At 46.9% G+C, this 21,461-nt stretch overlaps 1 protein-coding gene across 3 annotated transcripts in view; it reads left to right on the forward strand.

Annotated features, from left to right (window-relative positions):
* Positions 1 to 21,461, forward strand: part of PLCXD1 (phosphatidylinositol specific phospholipase C X domain containing 1) — a 138,850-nt gene that overhangs the window by 34,914 nt on the left and 82,475 nt on the right. For 2 of the 3 annotated variants that reach the window (XM_069204305.1, XM_069204303.1), the window contains exon 2: positions 6,606 to 6,745. The exons of the other annotated variant lie outside the window; for it this stretch is intronic. In XM_069204305.1, the coding sequence (XP_069060406.1) occupies positions 6,622 to 6,745 (124 nt within the window). In that variant the 5' untranslated portion in view covers positions 6,606 to 6,621. The remainder of the gene's footprint in view (positions 1 to 6,605; positions 6,746 to 21,461) is intronic. 3 annotated transcript variants of the gene reach the window in all.

Here is a 21,461-nt window from a genome sequence, read left to right on the forward strand (position 1 = left end):
ACACTTACTAGGATCAATCCTGCTTCGGTTCCGAATCACATTTAGGGGCCTAAATCACATGTAGGTGTAGAATCAACCTTCGTGCAACTTCAACCTAGGTGTAGAACATTTTTAGAGGAGGAAAACCGAATTTCTTGTGCAAAAATCACTTTGGATGCAACTCGCGTTTAGGTGCAAGATGTCCCTTTTGCAAAGTAGTAACACATTTGGGAGGAAAAAACACCTATGGTGCAGTATCACCAGGAACAAGAAAACAGTTGTTGTATCAAATATAACCAGCCCTGCTGCAGCATCAGCTTGTGTGTGGAAACCCTTGCACAAAGCACATTTAGATTCACACATTTATGTGCACACCCGTCCACTTCACAAAGCCTGAAGTTTTGTAGTATCCTATTTTGATGCAAAGTCACCCAGTATACAGGTAAAATGCAGTAGTAAAGTGTCAAATTAAATGTAAAAATGTATGAATTAGCATGGCATTACATTCGATTGATTGCACGCTGAGGTTCAAAATCACCCCTGGTGCAACATAATTAGGAGAGTTGAATTCGTTTAGGGGGTCAAATTGCAGTCTGATGCAAAATCACTGTTGGGTGCAAAATCACCATTTGTGCAAAGCAAGCAGCATGGTAGTATCACATTCAGGTATAAAATCATTCTTGTTGCGACGTTCGCTGGAGTGTTGAAACCAATTTCAGGTACACAAACACATTGAGCAGAAAATCACATTTAGGTGCAGAATCATCCTTGGTGTAAATCAATCAATAGCATGCCATCACATTTCGGAACAAACACTTTCCGATGCAAAATCACATTTAGGGTAAAGTTACCATTGGTGCAGCATCACCTGAAATCTGAAAGTACTCTTAAGGAGCACAAGTGTTCCTTCACTAGCACATTGCCTCCTCATCCGTGTGTAACAACAGGTGGCACTCTTCAGGCATATGAGTTTGCACACGTAACACATGGTGGCACTGAAATACTTCTCTGGCCTGATCCAAAATGTGAATAGCATGTCTTCAAGCAATGAATGAAAGGAGCCGACCCTACAAACTATTGGTGAAAGGGGGTTGACTGAACCAGTGCCACTCTTTTTCGATCTTGCCTATGATAGCGCATGCACTGCATGTGCTCTCAAGTGCAGAGATGTATACAACAAGGGGCTTGTAGCCTGCCAGTTTATTGCTTAGCATTTGTTGGCTTCATTTTCACTCTGATGTACTGCCTTCTAATTGGCCAGTGCATGCTGGCTTCACTTCCTCTTCTTTCTGCGGTAGCATGGACCAAGTACTGATTGCTTCAGCTTGATTGCTTTCCTTCTGCTTACCGCTCTGTGATTGAGGTAGTACTTTATTTTTATTTCCTCCCTGTTGTCCGTGTTCAACCTCTTGCCATTAGTAGTTATATTTTACTATGCCACAAGCACTTGATAGAAGCCCTTTTCTCCTTTTAAGTAGATGTTCATTGTGACAACAGAGGTTATCTGTTTTCAAATGTATTTTCAGTTAGACATAGACGCAATTGCTTTCTTTATGTGATAGGTTTTTTTGCCAAATTACATATTTTTTTTCTTTATCTCGCAAAGGGTGATTAACTGATTTGCTCAGAATCACCAGGGTGTTGTGCCGAGACCTAACAAGCATCGGGAAAGCCAATAGGTCTCGTCTTTGAGACTGCTGTCTTTGTCATTGCCTTTTGTTCATGCTGTAGCACATGGGCTATGATTTCTAGCCATGCTGTAAAGTAGCATGGCTAAAAATAAGAAATAAAAAAGGACTATGATGTATCATTCGCAGATGAATATAAAAAAAAAAGTGCATTAGCCCTGGCTGCATCATATCACTTATCCTTTAATGTTTGTTCCTGAAATATAAGCATTTATGTGTTATGCAGTGTTGCCAATCTGATGATGAATATTCCAAAACTAAGTATATGCAAACTTGGCAATCCATTTGGCACAATATAGTGTCATTGTCGCGCTGCCTTGGAGTCAGATGTGGTGTTTGAAAACCAGTAATGCCGCATACCATAGATGTTGATTACTTCTACCCAGTGGAGGGCACACGCTTCTTCTTGTAACCACTGTAATTAAATGCGACCGAAAGTGGGCACAGCTGCTTAGTTAAATGCCTTTTGTTTTTATCTACACAGGGGCGCCACAGTAATTGCTGCAGGAGCATAGTTCCCATTGCTGCAGCATGCGGAGTGGCACCGGGGCCCCAGAGCCCTGAAGGGCCTATTAATCTCTGATAATCGCTGTGTTTCACTACCCCAACAGCAGTCAAAGGGACCATTTCCCTTGCTTGCACAAGACGTCTTTGCAATGCTACTGAACTGCTCAGCGCACGCATAACCCAATGTCCCTGCTATGTCAAATTTATATAACCTTATTTAATACAGGAATAAGACCTGAGCAGAAGGCCTGCAGGGCTTAGACGGAGGAATTTGACAGATGAACTTGAAGATGGCCGATGCACTGAGCTGGTCTTGCTGTTCATGTTCTATGCACACCGCTAGTGTAGATCAGTTGTAGAGTGCTTGTGCATGAAGATTTGTTGCTGCTTATGCGCCACCCAATCTGGCTAATAGAAATTGCTGAAATACTCTACTGTACAGTTAAAAAGTCCCAAAGACACAATTGTGTACTAATAAACTGTTTGGTACCCCAGCCGATCGCCTGTGTTGTACTTGTCTATTTATGTACTGGGAGAACTTGTCTTAACAAGCATCGGAGAGGCTGCTAGGTACAGATTGAATTTTGACTGTTGACTAAAGCATTAAAAAGCCTCCTGCACCGAAAAAACAAAACTCTGTTTACACTGCTTCTATGAGATAAAGAATTTAATGTGCGGTGGTTCAGAGTACTTTATGTGAAATAATGCCCAGTGCATTACGACGTGAGTCCCCTGTGGGTGGTGGAAGGATACACAAAACAGTCAATAGCTTGAGGTGAGACAGCTCTGCTTCTCTGGACAGAGCGAAATGCCAGTGCATGTATATTTTAGTTTTAAATCGATTTGTCGGGAGAAAACGAATTCCACGCTGTATTAATACAAAAATGCTGAGGCAAACGCTTACATATAAATCGAAGTATGTGTTTCCTCTTGTGTGAACAGATCATTCGACTCAGGAGCTGAAGAATTAACCCAGGGACAGCAGTGAGAACAAGAAGGAAAAGAAACTTTTTCTGGGGAGGCATTCCCAAACCTACCTCCATTGCGAGCCAGGCACTAGCCCCACATCCCAGTCAACACCTGGCAGTCTCTAAAAACCAACACAGTTAGCCACTCTGGATGTTTTTTCCAGGTTCTGGAAAAAGCTCTGGCCCAGTCAGTTTGGGGAAAACGGTTATTTCTTCCCTTGATGCACCATCTTAAATCGCACCCTACTGATGCTTGCCAGTACTTAGGCAAATGTTCTTGTTTGATACTCAGCAGCTATTTTTCCATTGTAAGGTGAAGGGGTTCAGGTTTGTTAAAAATAAGATATGACTTGTCTCCACAAGCTGTAGGAACCACTACTATCACCGCGCCACCTGTTTTAGTCCCGGGTTCCCATGATTTCGGGGAGAGACGAAAGGCTCTTCGAATCACCCCCCAATGTTGATCCTGCTGTCCAAAGCATCCACTGTTTTCTTACAGAAGGATTCTAGCTCCAGCACACAGTGCGTGGACTCACTTAGATGCCTCTACAGCTTCTGCAGAGAGGGTTCCACTTCTTGTTTTAATGTCTCCACATTTAGCGCTCTGCTATCCAAGCTCTCTAACTTTTGCTCTGTCAGCAATCACTTTCTCAATTGTGCTTAATCTCTCATGTAGGTTTGTCTTCAGTGCATTGAAACAGGGCTTTCTTTCCCTTAATGCTCAGACTCTAATTTCTGAAGAAATTATGATATTGTATCACTTTGTTTGCTTCTGGAAGCCCTTGTGTGGCATGAAGAAGTTCTCTCCCTCCTTTGTCCTTTCTTACATATTTGCTCCCAGTGAAAATAATTACTGGCATCCCTCATGCTCCTCCAATCAAGCTGCATGGCGGGTTATGTTGTGGGACACAGGCACTGTCATTATCTGCTTCGGCTGTTAACTCTAATGAATGCCAAAAGCTCCCGAGGACAGCCTCACTCACTATGGTCAGCTGCATCAGACCGGCGCCATATGCACTACTGAATCCATGCAGGACGCAATACTTCAAGTTGGACAGTGATCACCCGGAAGCCACAGAAGAAAGCCCACCTCTGATCTCTCCTAGTTTGTCCTCACATTTAACGCCCTGCTAACTCTCTTCATCGCTGTGTAACATGATCTAGGGATGGACAGGGAAGCAGCCAAGCAGGGGTTGTTCCAGAACTTGCTCTTGAGTGTGTTCATCTTGAAGCCCGATCAGCACCTGCACTGATCTACATATCTTTTAGAGAATTGTTAAGAATTGATCTTGCAGACAACTGCACTGCCCCCAGACCTAAACAGTTGCTTCATCAATATCGGTCTGTGCTAGTTAAAGTGATACGTAAAAATTTCGGACTGCAGTAACCCTAGTGTATAACTTGTTGTTTTGGGTATTTCAAATTGTAGGACTGCAACAGTACCTTCAGATCTATTAGAAGAGTCAACCAGTCAGAGTAATCAGGACAAGGAGAACTCTATACTACATGCCATCCCTGTCTAAAATGTTCTTATTTTTCTTTAGTTGTGACCTCATTTGGCACCTGTAATAAGCAACTGACATAGCTTTTCAAATGTAACAGCATGTTCTAGTTTAGTTGTGATGTCACAAGGCCACAACTTCACAATTTTAGTCGAGGTTGCCACAATAGTTATATAAATCTTCTCAGATCAACTCTAATGCCCAATGCCGCCTAGGAAGGCTTCCACCTAGGCCAGGGGTCTGGCAGGCTCCCAAATCATGGTTGTTTGGATCTTGGTTTGGGGAGGCTGTACATGCTGATTGCCAACCCAGATGCTGGACAGCAATTTGCACCAATGTTGCAGTTACTAGCCTGGATAGTTAGGCTTGCTTTTTGAATGGGCGAAAGTTCTGTTCCACTCCTCCCCAACTGCAACTGTAGACCACAATGACATCTAGAAAAGTTCTTCTGAAGTCTTTCAGCTTAGTCCGGTCATGGTTATTGCCACCTGAAAGGTGGCAGATGCATTTTCCAGTTCTCTTTACGTTGAAAGTGGTCCTAAGTGATCGAAAATACTGATCTCATTCCAACCTTAGCCACTGCAATCCTTCTGAGCCAATATATTGAGTCATTATGCTCAGAACTGGTAACCTATAGCTGTGCAGTAATCACTAAGCTCATGGTATGGTGTAAGCTTCAATCTTGGTGTTTGAAATGAGATCCTTGTAGTTCGAACATCTCAGCTGTTGCCCCCGCCCTCTTCAAGGACAGCCTTGGTACCAGAACCATCTGACTAGACGCAGAGTAATGGAATGCACCTCATGCCCATCAGCTTGAACATTTCTTCCCAAATGTCATCTCACAAGTTAACTGACCGCTTCCAAATGTTGGTGACACTTGGCAGGGTCATTAGTCACATCCATTTCACACGAGTAAGCTGCATGGTTTCTATGTTTACCTCAAGACATTAGGACACCCGAAGATCCCGCATTGTAATGAAAACTGACTTTTATAAATAAATCCATAGAAATCAAGATTCAGCCAAGGTTCTAATAAGGGTGGCCCATTCGTACAAGTACTTCGGGTTCAGGGGTAACCACAATGTGGCTCGTCTGAAGTCAACATCAACTCATTGGATTCATTCTATGCTTTTTATTCTGCAAAAGAGCATATCTATTGTCTAAACCCCATGAGCCTTCTTTTAACTTCACTCCCACTTTCACACTGACATGAAGCACAAACGTTTGGAGGAAAAACACCAGTGATCCCCTTTGTCTTATTGTCACCCACAGACCCCAGTCTGGTTCCTCTTATTGCACTACCTTCTGGTCCCCCTTGGCAGACAAGGGCATTGAGGAACACTACCAAAGTGTTCCAAGGCCCTCCATGCTCCACATCTCAATGAATCCACCTTTCCTTTTTACGCCATACTCTGTTGCCTGTACCAGTCCCCTATTACCACACTCTGTGTCCTGCCTCTCATGCTGCCTGGACAAATGCCGTGGTTTGTAGTCTGCTGCCGGGGTCATATAAATGTGTCAGATTTTTTATTTGTCTTCCAAGATGGCCACTTCATAACAGAGCCTGGTCCGAGGGAGGAGTCAGGAGCCCTGATGTTTCAGCAGTATGGGTTTCTTCTTCCATGTGGAAGGTTCCTAGGCTGCACCCGGCAAAGAGGTCGCGTGAGAACTGACCACCTTTATTCCTGATAAATCTGTGACCTGTTCAGATCTAGTAACAAAATACCTAATTATGAGTACATGAATGTGAATAGATTAATTAGTATCTGCAGCGGAGTATACTTGTTAGAAAATCTGTCCACAATCTGTTTCCAGTCCATGAAGAAGATTAGATTTATTTATGTTGTGATTTATGTTGTGATGCGCAGGGAGTCGCGCATGTTGTAGCTGTGGTAAATTGGAGTTCGGATTGTAAGTACAGGTAGGAAACCCTTCTAACGTACACTTCATTTGTTTTTCAGAGCACACAGCGCAACAATGTTACGTCACAAGGAATGTTCTTTAAAGAAACCTTGCAGGTGTGTTCAGAAAAACAACCACTGGATGTCAGAGTTACCAGAAGTGCTTTGGAGCGTTCCCCTTTATAACCTATGCATCCCAGGTACTGTGCATCTCCCATTCTAATTGTTTATAGAACTCCATCCATCTTCTCACCTGCTGAAGGCTGCTGTACTGCTGCATGGGTTTCACCCGACCCCCGTTATTACTAACTAAGGCTCTCTGCACATTGTGAGTTCATAAAGCGGCGGCCAGTAAAAGCCTCACATACCATTGAATCAATTGGAGGTCTATATCTGTTGGGCTAGTGAAGGTGGAATACACTGGCACGGATAAATCATTAATTAGATTAAACAACACCAAAACCTTTAACTAATCCTTAAACACTGGTTTATGATGTGGGTCTGTTATTTGTGAGCACGGGCAGCATCTTTAACAACACGTACTTTAGATTTCAAATATGAGTTTACAGATGAGCCCATAGTTTATTTGTAACACAAATGATTGCTAGTAGGGGTTTTAAACAAACTCTTATCTCTGACTTCTCAAGGTTGGTTTTGCTCAAGAATTTGGGTCTCTCTAATGCCACTGCCATTTCCTCTGAAATGAGTGGTTCTTTTGACAGAGTTATTTATTTTAGGAATCTTGTACAAACAACTGTTGTGGACAACAAGGAAGAAAGGGTCGACACACCTTCTCATGTAGTAACATGTTATTTAAACATGTAACTTCATTTTGTTTATTTCACATGCTGGAGTTTCTAACTCCAGCTACACAATTGCATTGTATTCAGTGTGATGGCAGATTAAAAACTTATGTAATGCAAAGTAAAAGCATGCAGGATTGTATAGAAAAAACGAGAACAATTGAATAAGGCATTATATGTTAGCTGACCAACCAATCACTCATTGGAATTATAAACCACATTTTTGATGGTTGTAGCTGTTCGTAATTTCCAAGATCAATGGACGGATGCTAATATATTGTAGGAGTAAATGTCGGACTCCCTTGACGTATTGCCAGCACTTCCTTAAGACTTAGGTGGACCTTTGCTAGTGTTGCAGACCAGCATGGAACCAATGATCCCTCGCACTAATGCAACCACCACCGGATTATGGATGCAGTGATGATTGTCTGAACTCAAGAGGAGAGGGGGTTCAGAACCAAATAAAGTAAAATTATAAACTAGCATAATACCAGAGATACACATTGCTCTCTTTGGTGAATAAACATCACTACTATGCTCATAACATGTTTTTTTTCTCACCTTCCTGAGCCTTGTTTGCCCCCACTTTTACATCAATGTCTGAGGCTGATTGCATTGGACTCAGGTCCAGCTCTAGTCACTTATTTTCATACAATTTAATCAGAGAAGTTTATAACACCATAATTAGGTTTTCTATCTAGACAATTTGTTCTTTACGAAGCAGTATAATGGGGGATACTGCACCTATGATTTTAATTTACTGTTAGATTCGCAAATATTTAGTCTGTATGTCCAAAAGGGCTTTATTGCAGTAAAACAAATGGTCCACTTCTTTAAGCGCTGTCTGGGATACTCTAAAAGACACCTTTCATGAAGGCCACATTAAATTTTATTATTACGAATGATGAGGAGGATAAAAGAGTAGTAGCTTCTCTTAGATAGCAGTTGTTCAACATCGAGTTAATTCACACAAGATTTCTAAAAGAACAGTGGCCAGAAGCTTAGGAGGAGGCTATATATTCTGAGGTGCTTTACAGATGTCAGAGTGGCCTTTTTTAATCAAAGCTGCTGTTTTGAGAATAGTGACAATATAAAATGGCTGTTTTGGCTCCGGGTAAGAGAACAGGTTTAGTAGTAACTTTGTTAAGGATCCTGCTGGGTATGAAGTGATTGGCAAAGAAACAATCAAATCATTAGCATTTATAAAGCGCGCTACTCACCCGTGCGGGTCTCAAGGCGCTAGGGACAAAGGGGGGTGGTTATCGCTGCTCGAACAGCCAGGTCTTTAGGAGTCTCCGGAAAGCGGAGTGGTCCTGGGTGGTCCTGAGGCTGGTGGGGAGGGAGTTCCAGGTCTTGGCCGCCAGGAAGGAGAAAGATCTCCCACCCGCCGTGGAGCGTCGGATGCGAGGGACGGCGGCGAGTGCGAGGCCAGAGGAGCGGAGGGGGCGGGTGGGGACGTAGAAGTTGAGGTGTCTGTTGAGGTATTCCGGTCCCTTGTCGTGGAGGGCTTTGTGTGCGTGGGTGAGAAGTCGGAAGGTGATCCTTTTGCTGACTGGGAGCCAATGCAGGTGTCTCAGGTGTGCGGAGATGTGGCTGCTGCGGGGTACGTCGAGGATGAGGCGGGCCGAGGCGTTTTGAATGCGTTGTAGGTGATTTTGGAGTTTGGCTGTGGTCCCAGCGTAGAGGGTGTTGCCGTAGTTCAGGCGGCTCGTGACGAGGGCGTGGGTCACGGTTTTTCTGGTGTCGGCGGGGATCCAGCTGAAGATCTTGCGGAGCATGCGGAGGGTGAGGAAGCAGGCGGAGGACACGGCGTTGACTTGCTTGGTCATGGTGAGAAGAGGGTCCAAGATGAAGCCGAGGTTGCGGGCGTGGTCTGCGGGGGTCGGTGCGGTGCCGAGGGCCGTGGGCCACCAGGAGTCGTCCCAGGCGGACGGGGTGTTGCCGAGGATGAGGACTTCCGTTTTTTCAGAGTTCAGCTTTAGGCGGCTGAGCCTCATCCAATCTGCGATGTCCTTCATATCCTCTTGTAGGTTGGTCTTGGCGCTGGCGGGGTCCTTGGTGAGGGAGAGTATAAGTTGGGTGTCGTCGGCGTAGGAGGTGTTGATGATGTCGTGCTTGCGTACGATGTTGGCGAGGGGGCTCATGTAGACATTGAAGAGTGTCGGGCTGAGTGATGACCATTGAGGTACGCCGCAGATGATCTCAGTGGGTTCTGAGCGAAACGGAGGGAGGTAGACTCTTTGGGAGCGGTTTGCGAGGAAGGAGGCGATCCAGTCCAGGGCCTGGTCTTGGATCCCGGTGGAGCAGAGGCGGGTGATTAGGGTGCGGTGACAGACGGTGTCAAAGGCAGCCGAGAGGTCGAGAAGAATGAGGGCGACTGTTTCACCGTTGTCCATCAGGGTTCTGATGTCGTCTGTGACTGAGATGAGGGCGGTTTCAGTGCTGTGGTTGGTTCGAAATCCGGTCTGTGAGGGGTCGAGCAGGTTGTTGTCTTCCAGGAAGGTGGTCAGCTGTTTGTTGACGGTCTTCTCTATTACTTTGGCTGGGAAAGGCAGAAGGGAGATGGGGCGGAAGTTTTTCAGGTCGCTCGGGTCAGCCGTAGGTTTCTTTAGTAGGGCGTTGACTTCGGCGTGTTTCCAGCATTCGGGGAAGGTAGCAGAGGAAAAAGAAGAGTTGATGACGGTCTGGAGGTGCGGGGCGATGATGTCGTCGGCTTTGTTAAAGATGAAGTGCGGGCAGGGGTCCGAAGGGGCGCCGGAGTGGATAGAGTTCATGATGGATTTGGTTTCTTCCGTGCTGATGTGGGTCCAGTTGTTGAGGGTGATGGTCGGGGATGTGGGTTCTGTGGTGTTTGGTTGGGTCTGGGGTCCGAAGCTGTCGTGGAGGTCGCTGATCTTGCGATGGAAGAAAGTGGTGAGGGATTCGCACAGATCCTGTGAGGGCGTGACGGCGTTGGCGCTGGGGTTGGAGAACTCCTTGACGATGCTGAAGAGTTCTCTGCTGTTGTGGCTGTTTTTGTCCAGTCTGTCGGTGAAAAAATTCCTTTTGGCAGCGCGGATCAGGTGGTGGTGTTCGCGGGTAGCGTTCTTGAGGGCGGTCATGTTGTCAGCGGTGCGGTCCTTGCGCCAGGCTTTCTCAAGTGCGCAACAAGTTTTCTTTGATTCTTTGAGGGTGTCAGAGAACCAGAGGGGTTTCTTGGTGTTGTTCTGTCGCTGCGAGCGTTTGAGGGGAGCAAGGTTGTCTGCGCAGTTGGAGATCCAGTTTCTGAGGTTGAGGGCTGCGTCGTTGGGGTCGGTGGTGAGGGTGGGTTGGTTGGCGGCGAGTGCGGAGAAGAGTTGCTCTTCAGGGATCTTGTTCCACTGTCGGCGAGGGATGGGTTGAGTGCGGAGGTGGCGGGTCTCGCGTCGGAATGTGAAGTGGACGCAGCTGTGGTCGGTCCAATGAAGGGCGGAGGCGTGGCTGAAGAAGACGTGTTTGCTGGCGGAGAAGATAGGGTCGAGTGTGTGTCCGGCGATGTGGGTGGCAGTGTTCACCAGTTGTTTGAGGCCGAGGTTGGCGAGGTTGTCGAGCAGGGTGGTGGTGTTGGGGTTGTTGTTTTGTTCCAGATGGAAGTTGAGGTCGCCTAGGAGGATGTAGTCCGGTGAGGCGAGGGCGTGCGGGGAGATGAAGTCGGCGATGGCGTCGCTGAAAGGGGCGCGAGGTCCGGGAGGACGGTAGACGAGGGATCCTCTGAGGGTGGTCCTCGGGTCGGTGCGAATCTGAAAATGCAGGTGTTCAGCGGCGAGAGGGGAGTCTTCAGTGGAGGTGGTGACGCTGATGGAGTCTTTGAAGACGATGGCGATACCTCCTCCTACTTGGTTGGTGCGGTCTTTCCTGGAGATCTTGTAGCCTTCGGGGATGGCGGTGGCGATGTCTGGAGCAGAGGAGGCGTTCATCCAGGTCTCCGTGATGAAGGCGACGTCCGGTGCTGTGGAGTCTAGGAGGTCCCAGAGTTCAACGGCGTGTTTGTGAACGGAGCGAGCGTTGACTAGGATGCACTTGAGGTGGTTGATGTCGCGTGGGCTTGTGGTCGTGGTAGTTGCGTGGTGGAAGATGCGTTTGCAGGAGTTGCAGGCGAAGGGTCCATGGGTGCGTTTGGGGTGAGCTTGGAAGCAGGTGTTGGAGCGTCCTGGGTTGAGGGCATGGAGGGTGGTGGGGTAGTAGCGGATCATCGGGGCTTGGGAGAGCTGGGGACCAGGGGTCGTGGCGCTGGGCGCGGGCCAGGCGCGGACGGGCGCAGACGGGCTTGCCTCTGGCGCGCCTCCGGCATGCCAGCGACGCGTCCGCCATATGACGTAGGAGGGGGGGGAGGGGTCAGCTGGGGGCGAATGGGAGCTGGGGGGCGGGGGCGTGCAGGAGGTCGCGGCGGGAAAGCGCGAGGGAGAGGGGGGGACAGGTAGAGTGAGAAGAGCTGGGGGAGGGGGGTTTAAGGGTGGAGGGGGGAGAGTGTTATGAGGTTTAGGAGATTAGGGAGAAAGATAGGTGTAGGGTTGTGAAGATAGGGGAGGGGGGGTTTTAGAGGTGGGTGAGGGTGAGAGGTAGAGTGAGGGGATAGGAAGATAGGTAATAGAGGGGGTGGCGGGAGGGGGGGGAGAGCTAGAGAAATAGGTAGAGAGAAAAGATAGATAGAGAAATCGATAGATAGGGAAAAAGAGAGATAGGAAGATAGGAGGAGGTGGAGAGTGAGGGAGTTGGATAGTGGGATAGAGAGATGGAGAGATAGGTAGATAGGAGTGAGGGAGGTAGAAAGTGAACAGGTTAGATAGGGGAGATAGAGGGGGGGATGCGAGTGGGGGAGGGGGATGAGGCAGGAGCAGGAGGGCAGGCGCGGGGAGAAGAGGACGGAGGAGACAGAAGAGCCGAAGGCAGAAGACAAGAAGACAAGAAGACAAGAAGACAAGAAGACAAGAAGAACAGAAGAACAGAAGAACAGAAGAACAGAAGAACAGAAGACAAGAAGACAAGAAGACAAGAAGACAAGAAGACAAGAAGACAAGAAGAACAGAAGAACAGAAGAACAGAAGAACAGAAGAACAGAAGAACAGAAGAACAGAAGACCGGAAGAACAGAAGACCGGAAGAACAGAAGAAAAGAAGACCGGAAGGACTGAAGACCGGAAGAAACACAGAAGAACAGAGAGGAATACAGAAGAACAGAGAGGAATACAGAAGAACAGAGAAGAATACAGAAGAACACCGAGGAAGACAGAAGAACACCGAGGAAGACAGAAGAACACCGAGGAAGACAGAAGAACACCGAGGAAGACAGAAGAACACCGAGGAAGACAGAAGAACACCGAGGAAGACAGAAGAACACCGAGGAACACAGAAGAAGACAGAGGAACACAGAAGAAGACAGAGGAACACAGAAGAAGACAGAGGAACACAGAAGAAGACAGAGGAACACAGAAGAACACGGAGGAAGATACAAAAAACGAAGAAACAGAGTGCAGAAGACCACAGCAGAAGATGAGGAAGAAGAGAAGAGGAGAGAAGACGGGGAGAAGAGGAGTACAGAAGAAAAATACAGACGAGGAGAGAGAAGGAAGAACAGAGAAGAAGAAAAGAGGAAAAGAAGCAGGAGCAGGAGAGAGGGTGAGTAGCGCGGGGCAGAACGAGGGGCTGGGAGGTGGGGGGTACTTACTGTGGGGTGGGTCTCAGGAACTCAGGAACCTGGAGGAGCTGCAGCGGCAGGGGGAGCGACCTACCCTTGGGTCAAGGGTTGCTACCACACAATAATTAAAGTTTTACATTCTGTCTACTTGTCACTATCACACGAGGACTGCGTTGCCCAAGATGGAGCAGGTAGATGTTTTCTTTAGTTTAGTCAGTCTTAAGCGGTCGGTTCACTGATCAGCAAAAGGGAGTATTAGATTCACTAATTTACTTAATCTGAGGATATACTTTTTATATCTTCCCACTGGAAAGGCTGCTGGACCACACTCCATACCTTGGAAGTTTATAAAACCTTTTAACACCTTTTCATACCATTTCTATGTAAAGTTTTGAACTCCTTCGAGGAATTGGACTAACATTCCTAGTTCTTGGAGAGGAATCGATATCTTAGTATTTCCCAAAAAACAAGAAAGGTCCCTAGCTCTGTGGTTCTTATAGACCCATACCTTTTCTCTACATTAACTGTGGTTCCAAATTGTACATGAGGATCTGATCCACACACCTAGCATCCTTGATAACTGATATTGTCGATCCCAGACAGCATGCGTTTATCCCAGCCACGGACACCATGTCACATATCATTGTGGACATCTCTGTATTTGACATGGCAGAGGAACTTAAGATATCAGCTGGGTTGATCCTATTTGATACCAAAAAGGCATTTGATAGGGTCTACCTGCAATTTCTTTGGTGTACCTTAAAAATCATAGGTTTTGGCTCTCTTTCTTCAGCAGCTGTGTTGTGATCTCACCACACAAATATGTGGAATGGGTGAACTATCGGCCAAAATACAAAAAAGTTTCCCCTTAATTGTTCACTTTGTACTTGGAACCTCTTCTACAACTTTTTAAAAACCCTCCTCATACTCCTTCTTTAACAATTCAGCAGACAGAAGGTAGGGAGATCGGTTATGCTTACAATATAGTCTTTCTATCAGCTGACCCTTTTTCAATGGTTAACTCAATTGAAGTGCTAGCTACAAATATGCAAACGTATCTGGATACTTGTTAAATTCTAATAAGACCACGATCTTGAGTATTTTCTTGGCTTAGAAGGTGGACTAAAGACCCCCCCCTTTTTTTTTTTTTTAAGACACCTATTTATGTGTTAACAATCCTGCTTGAATCCCAGATGTTTTTAAACTGAACACTCTACTGATTAATACGAATACACTTTTTCAGAAATGAGACCGGCTGTATTTGGGATCAATTGAAGATTAAAATGGTAATCGTCCCCCTCTTCTTATTTCTTTAGAGTTATACCTCTTTTCCTTTAGTGGTCTAATTTTGAAAGACCAAAGCTCTCAGGTCACAGTTTATGTTGCAATGCCAAAAGCCTAGTAGAGTTATCGCCTATTTACAGCTGCCCTTAGATAAGAGACGATGGTCTCTTCCACTCATTAAGTTTTCTTGGCTGACTTTTCAACCTGACTATCGCAAGTCACCAGACTTTGGCTCAAACTATGGCTTAAGCTTTGGGTCTTACACAATTTATACCCAGGTTTCATATCTCCCTTTGGTATTCAAAGAGAGCTATTGGTGCACCTGCAAAAACATATCCTGCTTCTAAGTGGTAGCTCAGACCTTTCTAATAACAATCAAAGTATATTTTGTGCAGGTTTGTGTATGTGGCCTTTGTGGTACATGCAGTATGCATGCAAGTGAAACCGAGTAATGGAGCCACATGTCTCCTATTTTGAAAGCCCTTGGCCTGTTTTTGTGCACAAGATGAAGGGTGTGCTGTTTTCCCAGACAGTGGAAGTGTTGGGAGTTCATTCCAGACATTATTGAAGATGTAGGGAAGAGAGCTAGACAATGAAGTGAGTATATAGGGTATAGGACACTTTTAGAAATTTGATTAGGTCATTTTGCTGAGAGGGTCTGGGGATAAGTCTTTCTGTAGCACTGCCATTTGATAGATAGATAGATAGATAGTAGGGGTGAAGGTGAAGGTTAGGGCTGCAGTCTCCGTTGTTCAGAGTGAGAAGGATTATTTAGGTGAGGCGAGATGTTTGTCTCTTACTTGATCACTGTTCGTTGTGGCCGTTGATAGCTAGGTGCCAAAAGCTCAAACCTCTTTGTGCCTCTGTTGTGGGTACTCCAGGCTGGAGTCTACCTTACTGTGTGTAGTGCTCTTCTACACAAAGGGTGACTTGTACAGCCTGGAGACAACACCTGAAAGAAGAGCCACCTCAAACTGCAGACAAACACTCCACATCCCCTGTCTGCTTTGACTCTATAAAAGTGGGAGTCATTGACTCAATTCTTGATCTAGTTCCAGGTTTCCTCCAACCAAGGAAGGCAGTGCTCTGCAAGTACAAAAAGAACTGCTGTGCAACCAGAGCTGGTGTCTGCTGACGAGACAGCTTCCCAGAGGTGAGGGGGACCTTTACCTGGAGTATTGCCTTGTAGGAAGAAGCTAAGCCTGTGACTGACGTGTATTCAAACCAACCTGCTGCTGAGAGAACAAAGGAGCCTGGCAACTATGCAGAGGAATGGCTGACCTGACAGCTCTAGAGCAGCATAAAGGCCAGTACTGTGAGGATCTGACATTCAAAGGAAGATAGGAGCGATCTGCGCGCCCTGAGAAGCGCAGCAAGCAGTCTCACTGGGATATTCGTTCCGTGCAGGAATCCTGTACAGACATTGTTGCCGCTGCCTTCAAGAATTTGTGCCAGAGGTGGAGTGTATGCCAGTAGGAACTTGAGCTGAGATTTTGCTGTGCCTCCACTATCAAAGTCTGAACCGAGGCTGACCTTGCCCCTGCACTCAAGATCCCAGCTGCAGCTGCCCTTGTTACCTCTGCCATCTCTGACATGACTTGAAGAGGACATCAGATGGGGGCTCTCACTGTCGTTTAGCTCCAGCTCTTTCTTGAGTGAGCCTACTTGCCCAGTGCCTAACCCACACCTCCCAAACCGGGTCTGACAACTCCCTACACTACCTGGATGCCTTAAACTGCTCACTCCTACTACCTTGAGTCAAGTGCTGTAGTAGTGTACTCGGCCTGGTGTACTGCTCCCCGAGCATGGAAACTAAAACACCAGAGGTAAAAGACCCCATACCTGTGGTTGTGGCCCCTGTATGGGGAGTGACAGTTTCTCTCTGATTATTCTCAGTTTTTCTCTTAAAGATAAGACCCAATTGACTGGAATCAAGATGGATCAGTCAGTGGCACATGGCACGGATCAGGATTGATATCTATAACAGTTGTCATTAGCTCACGGCAAACCTCAGTTCCTTAATAAGTAGTCCAATATAGTTGGTTTCAGACACAGAACCTTTCTGTTATTTGCCTGTTTTTATCCCTTAATAGCACATATTTTCCCAGTATTCTATCACTCTTTATAAAACAGAGTGTACAGTACAGGTCCCCAGGCTCCTGATTGTTTTTCAAAAAATCTCTTTGAAACTCTTTTAAAATGTACTGAAGTACGGTATTTTTCGCTACGATTCTGGTGCATTTCTACAAGATCTGACAATGTCATTGATACCTGTGCAGCTTACTACAATTACTGATCCATGTTTTTCACCACCATCTTTTCATTTTTAATTTATTGTTTATGATAGCGTTTTCTCCTAGACTAATCCTGCAATTTCAAATTTAAATCACTTGTCTCAGATTATTTCTAAATAATTTCATGCAGTCATTTTTAGCTCTTTTTGTTCTGCGCCATAAAGCATGGTGGATTCCTCTGGTCATAATATATAGTTACATTACTCAAGGGTGCTAGTGCTTTTATAGCTTGCCTCTGCACACCCACAGCCGCACCACCTTTATTGACATGCACTCCTCAGAAAATGACTTGCTCCCATTTATATGGCATTCTTCTATGAAATGTAATCATGTTTCTTAGAAAAGTATGCAAGACTTTCAGTTGGGTTGTCCACTTCCTCACAAAGTGTTGATAGAGCTAAAAATCAATATTTATATAGGCTTTTAGATTTTGGCAAGAGTTTTAGTTTGAAGAAGGGCCTTCCTATGATGTGCTTAAACATCTGAAGTCTTCTGGGTTTGTTATTTTGGTTTCACGTCTGTTAATTGGGGCACTTTATTTGATTGTAAGAAATGGCAAATTATTCACACCTTTATCAAAGTAAGTATGGAGCACTTGCCCTCCTTTTTTTTTTTTTTGTTTTTTTTTTTTTTTCCATAAATCTGTTTATTGACATTTTTAAACTTTACATTGTTTCATATTTTGGCATTTGCTTCAGATTAGTATATTCTGATGTGTATTGCTTACATCATTAAGAAATATTTAGTACATTGGCGACACATTAGTGCAGTGCATTTTACAGCATTTCTTTGTAATTGTTCGGGTGTTCATCACAACCACTGTGTTACTTTTGGTTTTCACCCTGTATGGATCTTTATTTTCTAGTGTGTTGTGCTCTTGTTGTTCTGTTCTGTGGGTGCAGCTTAAGTGGTCGTTAGTATGCCTAGCGTCTGTTAGGTCGGCACAACGTTTGGTGGCATTCATTAGTATAACATTGTTTGAGTCACAAGTGTTCGGTTATGGTGCTTTTGTTAAGAAAACAGACACTATGTGTGTTATATAGGTTAACATTTGAATAAAAAAAAAAAACTAAAGAAAGGAACAACAATAACATTTGCCGCGGTCAGACAGTTATGCGGTCATTTCGGACGTGACTGTTTCCGTGTCGGGGTTGGGGTCAATTACAACAGATTGGTTTACCAGTAGAGAGGCTGGGTCAGTTATCGGGTCCGGTGTGTGTAGTTTTCCCGCCCCATGGCACCATAGTGTGTCTAATCAGTTTCTGCATTCAGTCCCCTTATATGGTGCATTTTCTCAGCCACTGATACTCGTCAGTGTTAGTCCAGTCCCTCCTCTACTGGGTGTGCTTCTATGTTACGCAGCTGCAGCAAGAGCTCTTCCCAGCAGGTGGAGATCGGCAATTGTCGCAGCCCTAGGATTTCCTCTTGTCTCAGTGCCGAGCCCTCCGCTCCCGCCCACACCCCGAGAGAGCGCCTCCAAGCCTGCACCGGCAGAGGGTCTGGTGATTTCCACCTGCGGGCCACTAGTCTTTTCGCCACAATAAGTCTTAGGTCTGTAAAGCGCACCTCTGCTCTGCGTTGTTTGCTTCTGGGGAACAGTCCTAGGATGCATGTCTCCCATGTGAAGGGTATCTGTTGTGCTATGCAGTTAGATAAATTGTCAAGCACTACCCTCCAGTAGGTGACAAGGCTAGGACAGGACCACACCATGTGCGACAGGTCCGCCCCAATTTCGCGGCATCCGGGACAGGCCGCGTCTTGCCGGTTAAAGTATCTATTCACACGGGCAGGTGTGAGATAGGCTCTGTGCACTATATAGTATTGTATTAGGCGGAATCGGGAATTACGTGCTATGTTAAGGTGGCCTGAGAGAGCAGACCTCCATCGTGCTGTTGTGATCAAGTCGCCGGTGTCTCTCTCCCAGGCCACGCGCAGTGCATCGTTTTCAGGGGCGGCCTGGTTTCTCAAGGCGTCCGCCAGCCAGCTAACTTGATGCTGGCCACGGCTCACCACCTGTAAGTACTGGACCAGCAAGTGGGTAGGCGGAGCTGTTGTGATGTCTCCCCACCTGGACCCCAGTGACTTCACCAGGGAGCAGTGTGAAAGAAACTGGCCAGGTGGAAGTCCCATTTCCTGAAGCCTAGCAAACGATAGTAGTTGGGTTTCTTCGTAGAGGTCTCCCAGTGTGTGTAACTCTATTTCATGCCATGTGCGTAATTCGGAGTCAGATGTGACTCTGGGGCTCCATGGTGTGCCCGATAGCGCCAGAGCGGGTGCAAAAGGGATCACCGATCTTGTGAGGTGGAGCGATCTGCGGAAACATTTATGGGCTATTCTGAGGTACAGCTGCCGTGGGGTTTGTGCATGCGTGCGTGAGCGGGTGGAATAAATGCTGTATCTGCTGGAGCGGCCATGGTTCTTCCTCCGATGCTGTGTCTGCAAGCTGTATGCCGGCCAACCACTTGGATATCCACTGAAGCTGGACTGCCAGATAATAGTGTTCCATGTTGGGGACCGCTAGTCCGCCCTTATCAGGCTGCAAGTACAGCTTCTTTAGGGCAACTCTGCAGCTGCCGCCATTCCAAATAAGTCCAGTGCCCTGAAGAATCTGGGAGGAACGTAGTATGGGAGATTGGAAAAGAAATTTAGGAGCCACGGGAGAACCACCATTTTTAGGAGTGCTATCCTGCCCGCCACAGATAGTGGCAGCATCCTCCAAAACGCCATTTGGGACCTGATTGAGGACACCGCTTTTACAAGGTTACCCTCGAATATATCCTCCTCGCTGTGGTAGACTCGGATGCCCAGATATCCGAATGTGTTTGGTTGCCATGGGACGGGACTCCCGGCTAGGATAAGTCCCGGATCCGGGAGGTCTGGGTCGAATGGAAAGAGGCATGACTTAGAACAGTTAACGTTGAGGCCGGATATCATCGCAAAGCGTTGCAGGAGCGAACCGGCCACTGGTGGGATCTGCGTAATATCTCTGAAATATACACTAGTAAGAGGTCAGCGGCATACAGTGACACTATGTGTAAGTCGTCTCCTAGAGGGATTCCCCAGTTACCTCCCCCCCCCTGCGCAGGACAGCTGCCAGGGGCTCCATAGCAAGCGAAAATAATAGTGGTGAGAGAGGGCAGCCCCGCCTCGTGCCTCTGCACACCTGGATTGGTTCTGATATTTCTGGTCCTAGCCTCACCCAGATCAGTGGCCTGGTGTACAATAGTTTCACTAGGCGAATAAAGGATGGTCCCATGCCGAATTGTTGCAACACCTTGAACAGGTAGGGCCATTCCAGGGAGTCGAAGGCTTTTTCCAGATCAAGGACAAGGCAGCCCGCCCGCAGCCAATCACGCCTCGCATATTGCATAACCCGGAATAGTCTTCTGATATTGTGGGAGGTGTCTCTGGCTGGTACAAACCCGTTTTGGTCGGGATGTATTAATTCTGGCACGCTTGGCGCAAGGCGCGTTGCCAATTCCCTTGCTAATATTTTGTAATCAGTGTTTAGCATTGCCAGTGGCCTATATGATCCCATGTCCACTGGGTCCCTCCCAGGTTTGGGAAGGGAGACCAGTAGCGCCTCCCTCTGTGTGGACGATAAGTGGCCCTCCTGCTCAGCCGTCTCGTATACCTGAAGTAGCTTGGGTGCCAGCTGTATCGCAAAGGCTTTATAAAAGTCAACTGGTAGCCCGTCCGGGCCTGGCGTTTTGCCAGATGTAAGTTCCCGGATGCCAGATTTGATCTCCTCAAGGTCAAGAGGTGCCTCAAGTGTCTCGATCTGGTCGTCCTCTAAGTGTGGGAGCTTCACTCCAGCAAGAAATTCAGCGCTGGGGTCACACCCGGGGATTGCCCTTGAGGCGTAGAGCGCCTCATAGTGTCTCGTAAATTCATCCTGTATCTCTCTGCGGGTGTATATGCCAGTTCCCCTGTCTGTGAGCGAATTTCCATTATCGGCTTCCTCTCGCAATCTCGCCGTATCAGCCAGCCCAAGAGTTTGCCTACTTTATCCGCTGATGCGTGAGTTCTCGCTGAGTGTGCTGTGTAATTTAGACATCTCAGACGCTCTAGTAGTGACAGGTGTTCTGCGCGTATTGCAGGCAGTCTCGACCTTTCAATTTGGTTATTTGCGTTTTCTTCTTCTGGCCACAGCAGGGCCCGCTCTACCTGGGTCAGGTCGCGTTCAACAGAGTGGCGCATGTTACATTGAGCCCAAAGCAGTGTCCCCGGATGAAAACTTTTGAATGTATCCCATTTTATCAATCCTGAGGTAGCTGTGCCCTCGTTTTGCTCAAAGAATTCTGGGATTATAACACTGAGTGACGCTCTAAAAGTAGCATCTTCTAGTAGTTCCTGCCTCAGTCACCACGTGGGGACAGCCGAGCACGGGGGTCCCCAGCATAAGTGCACTATCAGTGGGTTATGGTCCGAGTGTGTGCGCCCCAGGTATTCCGAGTTCACCACCACCGAGGCAAAGCCTGCAGTACAAAGTATACGGTCTAAGCGCACGTGTAGGGAGTGCGGGGCAGAGTAGAAGGAGTAGACTCCGTCCTCTCTGTCGCTGCCGCCAAACATCCACCAAGTGCCATTGTTGGGCCCAGTCTACCAGGCCTTGCGAGGCAGCTACCACTTGTGATGTGTGCAAAGGGGGAAAGGAGCGGTCCAGCTCAACATCGAGTACGCTGTTGAAATCTCCCCCCAGTAACCACGTAAGGGCGCTCCAGCCCGCCAGATGGTGTGATAAATTATGTAGGAAAGTGGTCTGTTTGGGGCATAGGTGGAATCCAATACAACCTGCTCCTCCGCTGCGAAGGGGGTTCCTGCTCTAATCCAAATCAGCACGCCTCTGGCGTATGCTGAGTGACCTGTTGCGTATAATTGCC

Source organism: Pleurodeles waltl, chromosome 8 (assembly GCF_031143425.1).
Source record: "Pleurodeles waltl isolate 20211129_DDA chromosome 8, aPleWal1.hap1.20221129, whole genome shotgun sequence".
Classification (NCBI taxonomy): domain Eukaryota; kingdom Metazoa; phylum Chordata; class Amphibia; order Caudata; family Salamandridae; genus Pleurodeles; species Pleurodeles waltl.